Genomic DNA, 12,371 nt, shown 5'->3' on the forward strand with positions numbered 1-12,371 from the left:
GTAGAAGATGGAATCGCGATTCAAACAGTACCATCTGCTAACTGAAAATATGCCCCCATAACGTAAATAAGCTTGACATTTATTTAGTGGAAAATCGCTCATTCATAAAAAGCTCACTGGTAGCGATCATTGTCAGTAACAACGCAAAATGCGATATAGCCCTGTGTTGAGAAAAATATATTACATGAAAAACAAAAATCAAAAACACTTTTCACCAGGTAGAGCGGCGCCCAAGCGGCCTCTATTGACCAGCCGCTGCTGTCTCCAACTGAGAGTTTAAAGCGTCAACAAAAACAAAACTAAACTATTTGCTCATTTAACATTGTGATAAAAGACACAATTGTGAAATGTAATGTGCAGTACGATATATGGTGATATTATTAGTAGCCTACATCTACTTTCGGAAACAGTAGTTCATTTTTGCTATTTCACTGAGGCATTAGCATCATTAGCCTCTGTTGGACGACACATACGACAGTGGTCTGTGATACATCGTATTCAATCGTTAAATAATAAATGTGCGTCACAAATAAATGTTAGTTTTAGGATTTATTATGACATTAGATTACAAATAAACGAATCGTTGGTGAAATTATAATTATATACCTGTAGTTTTCAAACCAGTGTAGCTCACTGTAATGCTTTATGCGACAGGGTGAGAAAAACAGAATCCCACCGCTGTTTAGGAAGCCAAACGGCGACAGTACAATTTCGGCACTCTCCTTACAACAAAAATCCCAGATGAGTTTTTCAATTAGTGAAACAATCTGTCACTCAAATCAGGGGCAACCCCTGTGTGAATGACAACGTTGTTAGAATCAGCTTCAAAGGGTGTTCTTTATTAATGAAAGTAGTTTGGTATTTTGAAGTGTAAATGAGTAGGAACAAATGTATGCTTTTTAATCTATGCCATCTTTACAAAAAGGCAAATATTTTAATTTGTGCTGTTAGTTAAACGCGTTAACGGCGTTAACACAAACCCATTTTAACGGCATACATTTTTTTTTCGCGAGATTAACGTTCTTTTTGGCCTAGCAAACTTAGTAGTTTTTTTCACATGCTGTTGCAACGACTACTGACGTTAGAAAAACTACAACACCACACCGGATCTAGCTAGACCGGAAACAAAACAACAGGCAGGCCGCACATACTTGTTTGGGCTTGCGAGCCGGCTAAAGAGTAGTAGGCTAACGTTATGTTTTGAGTTGATAGCGAGCGCGAGACGCCGAAATGGATGGAAGATGGATTAAAAAGTTGCCAAATTGTTCCATTGACAAGATCAACTTGATCTGTGTGTTTTGTCGTTGTGAACTGAGCTATCATCGCAGCACGTCCAGTCTGAAATACCACTTGATGGCCAAGCACACAGCCGTTTCTCCGCCCCCTCGTCAAAGCCATGCAATGTTGCAACGATGTTTTCAATTAAAAAAAAAAAATTTGCACTAACTAAGCAATCCAATCTACTTTTCCATATTGATGAGCATTAAAATTAGAAAAAAATAATGGGACAAAAAGAAATCAAGGGACATTTGGAATAGATAAAAATGTGCGATTAATTGTGATTCATCGCGAGTTAACTATGACATTAATGTGATTAATCGCGATTAAATATTTTAATCGTTTGACAGCACTAATTTTAATTACATTTAATACTTTGCTTTCAGGCCCAAGACCGGCCCACTTTTTTTTGTATACCAAAAGGCTAATATTTTAATTAAATTTAATATTTTGCTTGCGAATAGGTTGACAACGCTACAATGATATTAGTCGAATAATTACGGTGCTAATGCTAATCATTAAGCCTATATCTCTCAATACCAGCTTCAACTTGTGTTTGTCCTCTTGAAAATGAATGAAGTTTGGCACATTTGGCAACATCCTCCTCCAATGCCTTTCTTTTTTTTCAACCCATTTTTCAGCCCCTCCTGGCCTCTTTCTCCCACCCATCCTCCCAGACGCGTAGCGTGATGGTAGGGCCGCCAGGCCCAGCTATCCTTAGCCTATCTGAGAAAACTTTTTGGAAAAGACGGGCTATGGACCCAACCAACTTTATTTGGGAGAGGAGATCTCCCTCACATGTTACAATCCATGCAGAGGCTGCGGTGTCAGAATGCGGAACGTGTGTAGCCTACTTTAAGAGAAGATAGACTAACGTGACAAATGTCAACAAAAAAAATCCTCAACCGGCCCAAAAGTGAAGCGGCCCACCTGGAATTCTCCCGATTCTCCCGATTACCCACTCCGGGCATGGGCCTACGTATTTAAAATATACAGAAATATCAGTTTTAATATTTCAAAACGGACCAATCGGCAACAGACGCAATTCACAATTTATCCAGCAATTGTACCCTCTTCCCGCAATATGAGTAAATGCTTAAAAATATCACTAGAAAGGAAAAACTTAAGGGGAAGTTTAAGTCATATAGGTTAGGACCTTTTTTTACACAAGATTGCTCAATTCCTATCAATCTAAATTGCAATCTATGCAATATAGATTGTAAGATATGCAATCTTCATAAATAATATATAACTCAACAGAAACACAGGCCGCAGTCTTTGCGGGAATTCGAAACACATAAGCCGCAGTCTTTGCGGTATCTCGAGCCACAGTCTTTGCGGTTTAACCATATAAATAATACAAGCCACAGTCTTTGCGGGAATCCAGAACACACAAGCCGCAGTTTTTGCGGTATCTCGAGCCGCAGTCTTTGTGGTGTCTTGAGCCACAGTCTTTGTGTTTTCCCCAAATAAATAATATGTAACACAATCAATAAAAGCAATAGTACAAGTCAAAACACAAGCCGCAATCTTTGCGGGAATCCAAATCAATAAAATAATAAAAGTAGTAGAACCCTTCTGAGATAAAAATTAGTTAAATGCTTTGGTAAAAAGATAGGTTTTAAGCTGTCTTTTGAAAATGTCTAGCGTGTTTGCTTCCCTAATATATATGGGTAATGTGTTCCATAGTTTTGGGGGCGTAATTGACAAAGGCCACATCACCAATCTTTTTATGACTGCTTCTGGTGACCTCTAATAGGCCTGCATTGATGATCACAGTGTTCTTGCTGGTGTGGAGTTAATAAGAGAGTTAGCAATGTAGCTAGGTCCTTGTCCGTGTAGAGCTTTGTATGTGAGGAAAAGGACCTTAAAGTCAATTCTGAAGGTAACAGGGAGCCAGTGTAAAGTAGCTAGGACAGGACTAATGTGTTCTCTCCTTTTAGTTTTGGTTAATAATCTAGCTGCAGAATTTTGAATGAGCTGTAGTCTTTCAGTAGCCTGGGTGCCAGACGAATTTAGCCCCGCCCACAACAAAATTTGGTCGGGAAGTTGGGTCTGGGGTCGCTCGGTTGGGGAAAAATGTCCGGACCAATCAAATTGTCAGGGCGGGCTTTATACGATGATGGACAGATGATCAACAGTAACGTAATCAACAACGTCACCAAAGAGCGCTTGGGTTGAATTAGTTTTCAACAAACATGGCTGCCGCTGGAGAGCTGAGATGTGTAGATTCTGCCATCAAGTCAGTTTTAGAAGACATCGACAGCGCATTAATTTTGAAAGAGGATGGAAAATGTTTTTGCCGTCCTTCCTACGGGATTCGGTAAAAGTTAACATACTACGTTCTGATTGGTTGTAGTTCTATCCAACTGAGCGAAGAGGCATTTTTTTTCCGGGTTCGGTTGAAACACGCCCCATACTCACAGCCCAACGGAGCGGTATCAGACTCATATTCTTACTAGAATTATGAGTATGACGTCAGGCTAGTCTTTCAGTGGTTTTCTTGTGAAGACCAGTGAAAAGTGTGTTACAGTAATCCAGCCGGCTGGATATAAAAGCATGAATTAACTTCTCTGCATCATTTTGGTTTATGAATGGTCTTACCTTCGCTATGTATTCCTGAGGTGAAAGAAAGCTGTTTTGGTCACTTTATTAATGTGATAGTTGAAATTCAAATCTGAGTCCAGGATTACACCGAGACTTGTCACCTCTGGTTTAAGCCAGGGGGTTAAACCTCTTAGATTCTTAGTTAGCATCTTTCTTTTGGATTTAGGGCCACATAGTAGGACTTCAGTTTTGTCTTCATTTAATTTAAGAAAGTTATCATTCATCCATTTGTTTATTGCCGACAAGCAGTTGGTAATGGAATTTATGGCTGTTGCATCGTTGGGTTCAGTTAGGGTGACCAGACGTCCTCTTTTACCCGGATATGTCCTATTTTCGAGACCTAAAAAATGCGTCCGGCAGGGATTCCAAAATTGTCCGGGATTTTGCCTCGTCGGATATTAGTTTTTGAAAGGGTATCTCCCTTACGTTCCACCTTCTTGTGCGAGCTCTGACTGTAGAGAGAACTGTCATTTTGATCAGATAGTGCGGCATGCTAGTGATGTGTCGTTCGTGAACGATTCATTCATTTTGAACGAATCCTTACAAGGACTCGGGAGTAACGAGTCCTCTCAGAGTGATTCGTTCATTTTCTCGTGGCCGCGCATCGGGACTGTTGCATAGGCTCGTCCAAGTAAACAGAAATGATTTGTTCATTTTCCGACTCGGTCTTCGGGTACGAGTCTTTGGATCATTTTTCACGTGACCTGCATAGGCTCTGTAGTGGTAGCTAGAGGAAACGCTAGAGGGAACGATTTGTTCATTTCCCGACTCGGTCTTTCTACGAGTCTTTGAATCATTTTTCACGTGACCTGCATAGGCTCTGTAGTGGTAGCTAGAGGAAAGGAACGATTCGTTCATTTCCCGACTCGGTCTTTCTACGAGTCTTTGGATCATTTTTCACGTGACCTGCATAGGCTCTGTAGTGGTAGCTAGAGGAAACGCTAGAGGGAACGATTCGTTCATTTCCCGATTCGGTCTTTCTACGAGTCTTTGGATCATTTTTCACGTGACCTGCATAGGCTCTGTAGTGGTAGCTAGAGGAAACAAACGATTCGTTCATTTCCTGACTCAGTCTTTCTACGAGTCTTTGGATCATTTTTCACGTGACCTGCATAGGCTCTGTACTGGTAGCTAGAGGAAACGAACGATTCGTTCATTTCCCGACTCGGTCTTTCTACGAGTCTTTGGATCCTTTTTTCACATGACCCGCATTGTATTTTTTAGTAGAGGAAACAGTTTCCTCATTCCCTTTCGCGTGGCCGCTGTTTTAGTGAATGATATTCGCTCAAGTCATCATACTGACTGGTTTTGTTATTTTCACTTTACATTTACACTTACAGTTCAGTGCAGTGTAATTGTTTGCCGTGATAATTAAATGCTAGTGTGATAATAAATGACCAAATCATACAAACTGTCATGATACATTATTTTAATGCAGGAATTTCTTTTAAAATAGTATCTGCTGGTGCACATGGCATGCACTAACCTACATGAGAATATGATACGTGTTTGCAGTGTGATGTTCATCACAACCGCCAGCTCTAGTATGATGTTGTCGCTAACAGTTATTAGCAATGCTAACGTATCCTACCTGTATCTAGCATCGGTAGAATGTGTGATGATTTAGTTTATTGGCAATGGGGTTAACGTTATTTCATGTTCCTGACTGTGTTTCATTCAAATACATAACCCGTGTTGTCATGTAATTCTACAATTCAAGATGCATGTTTGTCCAGATCTATTTTTCAGCAAGATAGCTAGAGCTAACTGAAGCTGAGTTGAATCACGATAGTTTGTTTGCTAAGCTGTAGTGCTAACAATACCCCGATCCTGTTTGCTTCGACAACAGAAGTGGAAACAACTAACGTTATCACTTCAAATGATATCTAGTCAATATTTTGAAAAGTGTTTTACACAATAGATTTATTTGTACGTTTTTATTTCAAGTCTCCACCTTCGATGTTTCAGTGAGTGCTGTTGGCCGTGTTGCGTCTTTGCTCTGCAGCTTCACTCGTTGTAAACCAACCAAACAGCGCGCAGTTCATCTATATATTTCATGAGCATTGCATAAAAGGGAGAAAACCTCTTGTTTTTTCCTAGGGCTATTTAACAGGATGCATCAGGGCTCATAGAACAGCACCCGGGCCATTTTCAGACCAACCAATGTTACATACCCTATTCGGAGACCTTAAGGAACAGTGTGAAATACCCCAAAAACCCAGTCAATGACCCCTTTAAAACATAACTAAGCATTCCACAGCATAGTATGCACAATGCTCCACCCGCTACATTAGAATATTAATAAACTTTACCGAATTGAATAAGGTTAAACAATCAGAGAACTAAGAACAACAACCAAACAACTTACTTTTATCATGAACGCACCATTTCGCTACATTAAAGATTGCTCACTGCGAGCATAAAAGAAAACTTAGTGCGGGTATTACAGTAGAACCCCAACCGTAATTTCTAATAACTAATAAGTCTGTTGACAATCGTAGTCGGTCTCCTATTGGTTGATCCCACCAGCCTTTCTTACAGTGAGGTAGGGAGGCACCAAAATGAAAATTGGCCGAAGGCGATTATTCGCAGTTTGTGAGTTATTTGTGATTTTCTTTTTGCCATCACATATAGCCTAAATTTCCTTTTTACTTTTGACTTTTCAAAATATTTATTCCTATTTTTTTAAACAACTACTTAAAATAAATACATTCGTAAAATTTTATATATTTTTGGACCATCTTTGAACCCCTCTTTGAATAGGCTATATTAGGCCTTAACTGACTGCTGAAATAATGTAATGTGCCAGTGCACAAAAAAGTTCATTAAAATAATTATTTGAAATGAGTGCAAACAAAGTAGATGAACCCACAACAAATGATCATCCTAGACCTATCTTACTTCTTCAATAGTTTGTTGACGGTCCCTAAACATTTTGCATTGGCTTGGTGGCTGGATGTAAAAAAAGAATGACGCGTTCGATGCAAAACTTTAGGTGAATGTGTTGTAGTTGGCAAGACAACCATGTCTGTCCAAATATCTGTTGAATATTGAACTTCAAACTAACTTTGCCATGGTAATTTTTGCTTTGAAAAGAATCCTCAGAAATGTAATAGGTCTTTTCACTTATTTTTCTTTCCTATCTTCCGCCGAATAATTTCAGTTACTGAATATTAGGTGCATCTGTAGTCTGAGGGGTTTCAGACATAATCTTAATGGTACCAACTGGATCAGAGTCTCTCCGATTTTGGATCGTAAGCATCAAACATATTTACATTACATTTATAACTTTAAATCCTATAATGAGAAAGGAAAAGTGATGGAATTCTGTGAAGAAAACCACAATAGCCAATGAAAGTGAACTGACCAGGAAAGCATCACCCATTGTACTATACACAATGTACATGAAACATGGCCGACAACAACAAGCAAACTTTTGTCACACGCACAAGGTGGACAGGAGAAATAGAAGATACAAATGTGTTTAAAAGATTTGACACATTATTTTCAGGATGGTTTCGGGATGGATCTTTTTCAGCCATGTTGAGCTCGCACTGTACACTAATGTGTACTAGAGCAGTGGTTCTCAAGACCACGTTTTTCCTGGTAATTAAGTCACAACCCAAAAATATTTTCATTTCCGATATAATGTATATGAATTGAATGCTGGCGTGAGCCTATGCACTTTTCAAAATAACAGCGCGCCATCGGAAGTTCGGTAACATGTACAAGTTCTCATTAGATGTTTTTGATGGATCCGAAGCACACGTCTGCCACCCTCCAGTTCACAAACACTGCTCTAGTCTGCACCAGGCATTACATTACTGCTTTAATAAACCATTCTCAATGTGATTTAACAATAAGTGTAATCCAGTTTTATCATCTCTCTCCATCAGGCCGCATTTGAGAGTCCCTGGCCTTGCCGTAACCGTAGTGGCATCTTCATGTGGACCAAAATGCGTAATGTGGTGCGTGGTGTGGCCCAGTTTAAACAGGCACTTCACAAGACATCCCAGAGAGAACCCACAATTGTTACAAGAGGTAGGAACACGAGACTCAGTCCATGTGGAGGAGTTCGATTTAATAGGAATTTCAGTCAAATGGAAAGAAATGTTGGCTGACATCTGAGAAATGTATTGTTTGAAAAGAGAGATCAGGAAGACTTTTTATCCTCCAAATTGTCTACTGCACGTCCACACAATTATGTGTGTGAAAATGAATTGTGACTCCAGCTCCCCCATTCCCTCACTGCTTCTGTATGCATGCATTTGCTTGCATTGTGTGTATTTTCTTATGCGCTTTGGATCTATGTGTGTTTATGTCCCATAGCAGGGCAATCTGACCAAGGTTATGGCTCTAAAGACGGGTTACATCAGGACCTTACCACAGGCCACATCAGCAAAGCACAGAATAATGGTATTGATGGTATTTTAAGGATATTGATGGCATATACCACAAATGTCTGCATGTGAGTTAAGATTTGTACATGTGTGTCTCTCCAGGGGGAATGACTAGTTTAGTGGAACAAGCTGAGCCCCCTTACCGCCTTGATGTGCCTCTGCCAGCCCCCAGCATAGTGAAATTGTCTACTGGAAGCTTTGACACTACCAAAGGAAGAGATGACACTGGTGAGTAAGAGTCAAGGGGACACGAAATTAATTCGTTCCAGAATCATGGGGACATGGGACTAGAACTGGATTGTTGATTCAAACTTGAGTATTTCAGCAAATACATATGACATTGTCGTGTGCTGCACAGAACACAATAAATAATAACTTAAACAAAGGTATTCTGTAACTGAGAGGCGAGTCAGTGTTGCATATTTCAGACTGGAAGGATGGAAGCAATAAAAATATGTTGAGAACTGTGTCTTCTGTACATAGGTGTACGCATCCTCCTTCTCAGATCTTTCAATGTTGATTTTTGATTTTAGCCGCCACGGCTAAAATTCCCCTGCTAGCTAAATTGCACGTCTGTTGATTCGATAGCGATTTCTGCCCTTGCTCACGTTTGTATTTTAGGTGCATTATTATGCTGAAGTAGTTTTAATGAATAAATAGTGGGTTTATTGTTATTATTTGCTACAGAATGCTTAGCCTTAGCATCCTTAGCTTATCAAGATCAAACGAAGCAGACAGTGTACATGCTTTTGAGTACCTTAAATCGATAGGCTATAGGCTACTGACCATTTACAATAAATTGTTACGTCAATTATTAATTGGCAGCATTTATGCCATTTAGAACATACTTTGAGTGGAAGGTGTCTTTAAGTAGCCTAACCTTATTGCTTTAGGTGAAATCGGACGAAAATATGTGCAATATTACATTAGCTATTAGACTATTACATTAACCTGCTCCGAAATATAGGGTTAGAACTTTGTTTCGGCGGGGGGGTCGGACAGACCTGCCCCCACTGCAAAAAAAAAGAGGAAGGACGAAACACTGTCTTTTACAAAAATATAGAATGAAACTGGTGCCAAATTAGATCGCAGGGGTACATCCCTCGTCATTTTGAAAAGCTATACTTCGAAATTCGAACGACCACCACAATCGTAACTAAACAAAATGTTCAATAGCAATGTATTTTTGGCATGTGATAATTGATACCGTATTGTGTGACAGTTTGTAACAGTAAACAAGTTCACAGGCTTGATAACAGCCTTTTGTTGTTTTTGTTATGAAATACTCTTTGCTAAATATCAAGCACTGCATTGTTGAAAAATTAATTGTGCAGATACTCCCAATGTTGGAGTACATATGGCGTTGCCATCCTTGTTGAGTGAAATAGTGATAAGACCAGTGGGGTATTCCAGAAAGCGGGTTCAACAAACTGTGAACCTAACCCTGAACTCTAAAATGGGAAAATTGGAAGCTGATTTGAATGAGTTAAATCAACTGTGTTAATACGTGTTCATGGTGAATCTGAGCATATATTCTGGAAAAAGACAACACAGCAGGAGCAGTGTAGGAGAGACAGATGGCATGGGAGGCAATTGCTGGCCAAGTCAATGCATACATTTGAATGCAGTAGACAGTCCATATATTGAACATTTAACCACACTCCATTAATATTACAGGTGAAAAAGTGGTGGAAATGTTGCATGTTCAATAGTATATTAAATATAAAAGCATACTACGAACAGATAAGGCATATTTTGCTTAGGCCTATAAGCTTGTGATTGTAGCCTATACGTCACTTTGATTTTAATCATATTTGACATGATACAAAGTAAATATCAGTTGGTGCCTATTTCAACTTGTAGTAGCAGTAACCCCCAACAGAATGATTTTCATCACAGGATGATGATTAAATTGATGAAGAGACGTTGACTGCTGCCGCAGAGATGGATGCAGAGAGGCCTATGTATGGTAGCTGCTGGTAGTTCTCTCCCCATGTAGTTTTATTTATAGGCTTGTGTGAAATTGTCAGTTACGCACTGAAATGATGAGAATAATAAATAGAAAAATTATTTGCACATTCTGATTGAACAGAGCATGGATGGGCATTGCAAGGGGGGAGGGGGGTCCATCAATTGCTGCACACCGTGAGATGTTCATTTAATGGCAGGTGAATTCTGCATGTGGAACTGTGGAATTTCATGTCATCACATGTATTCCCAGTTACCAGTAAAGGAGTTGTACAAACTGCATCTCATGAAGCAGGTGTCAAAAACGGAGCAAGAGATGGTGTACTTAGGGCAGAAGAATAAAGGCTGATCTTGAAATTGATTTGCTGGAACACCAGTTACAGGAGGGTGCATGGTTACAGGTAAATAATGTTAATTGTAGGAACAAGAGCCTATATACATACTCATTGTATTTCTATTTGTTGGCAATTAAGAAGCTAGACCAAATAAAATTTAAATGATTTGTCTTTATTTCAGTACCAAAAAGCATTTGGTCGGTTCTGAGTGCACGTCTACGGTGTGTAACATTAGCCATGTAAGGGCTGAGAATGTTGCTTTAGTAAATTTTAGAGTGTGACGGAAAACGGTAACATAAACTTAGGTATTCATCAGGGAATTAAAGCACATCTAATCGCGGTCTTATAATTCTCTCCCGAAGTAAAGCTAAGCAAATTATATTTTGTTTGAGATTGGTCGGCTGAACCAGGAAAGGACACCCCATGTCTACCTGTATCAGGCTCAGAAAGTGGGAGGAGATAGATAGAAATGTTCCTTATGGAAACCCTGCTAGCAAGTAGGTTAGGTTCACAGTCAGTTACCATGGGCACTGACTCACAGTTCGCGTTACTTCTCTTTCTGGAACGGAAAACCCAGTTTGCCTCATTTCAGGGTTACTAGTGATGGGAAGTTCGGATCATTTTACTGACTCGGTTCTTTGAATCTCATTCAGTAAAATTAACAAATCTTTTTTCGAGTCATTCGTTCATTTCAACGGGGGGGGGGTTGCTGCTCAACATTTTATAGCCAATTACCTGGCCTAAATACGTCCACTGCAAACATTTATCATATTCTCATGTATATGTTAGTTCATGTAAACCAGCAGATACTATTTTAAAAGAAATTCCCGCATTAAAATAATGCATCATGACAGTTTGTATGATTTGAAATGGTCATTTATTATCACACTAGCATTTAATTATCACGTCAAACAATTACACTGCACTGAACTGTAAGTAAAGTACAAAAAAAGTTCAAATAACAAAACCTGTAATTATTACTTGTGAATGAATATCACGTCTTACTAAACCTAGTCACGCGAAAGTGAATGAGGTAAACAAATCCTTTCTGTTTATTCTTCTGAGCCTATGCAGGTCACGTGAATCCAAAGACCCGTAACTGATGACCCAGTCGAAGAAGTGTCACCATTTTGGTGACACTTCTTGCATATCTCTCTCAAGACAGTCTTATCCACATTTCCTATTATTAAGACATCCTGCATGGCTGCCTCTTTTGCTGCCACATCTGCTTTAGCATTCCCAGAAAAATTAAATCAATGTTATTTGTATGAACTTCTAGTAGCAAACAATCGACATCTTCCCTTGTAGATAGTCATTGAGGTTAAAACATTGCGTCTTTTGACCATAGGGAACAGTAATGAGAGGCTCTTGCATTGTTCTAGAGTAAACATAAAACTATTTTTATAACGTTGAAGCACACATTGTAAACCTGTGGGATCTGTTTAATCACTCAGTCGGAATAGCACTGTGCCTAGTTAAGGTCTAGCTTTGGCACATGCAAGACAGTTGGAATGCCCTTTTCAAACCATAGCATAGTGAAGAGTCTTATGAATATTAGCAACAGTAAGCTAAATATGGTACCACGGATGTCACAATACTACGGAGGAAATGGGTCTCCCATCTTTTCTACCTTTACCTGCTTACTGTCTCCTATCTTTTTAGTCTATTTAGTCTACACCCTATGTCTCTTTCTTGGCTGGTCGGTTTCTTCACTGAGGTTGAGACGGGCCTTTCAATAAAAGAAAGACTCCCCTTTGTAGTCAGACTTGTGCCTCAAGAGACG

General features: G+C 39.4%; 1 protein-coding gene across 9 annotated transcripts in view; it reads left to right on the top strand.

The window, feature by feature from the left end:
* The window catches only part of dennd4c (DENN/MADD domain containing 4C), a 186,961-nt gene that overhangs the window by 95,228 nt on the left and 79,362 nt on the right, over positions 1-12,371 (top strand). For all 9 annotated transcript variants that reach the window (XR_009928275.1, XM_062449584.1, XM_062449583.1 and 6 more), the window contains 3 exons: positions 7,782-7,926; positions 8,215-8,301; positions 8,388-8,513. Coding sequence is in view for 8 of the 9 variants with exons in the window: in XM_062449584.1 (XP_062305568.1) it covers positions 7,782-7,926; positions 8,215-8,301; positions 8,388-8,513 (358 nt within the window). In the remaining variant the exon portion in view is untranslated. The remainder of the gene's footprint in view (positions 1-7,781; positions 7,927-8,214; positions 8,302-8,387; positions 8,514-12,371) is intronic.

Source organism: Osmerus eperlanus, chromosome 23 (genome assembly GCF_963692335.1).
Source record: "Osmerus eperlanus chromosome 23, fOsmEpe2.1, whole genome shotgun sequence".
Lineage (NCBI taxonomy): Eukaryota > Metazoa > Chordata > Actinopteri > Osmeriformes > Osmeridae > Osmerus > Osmerus eperlanus.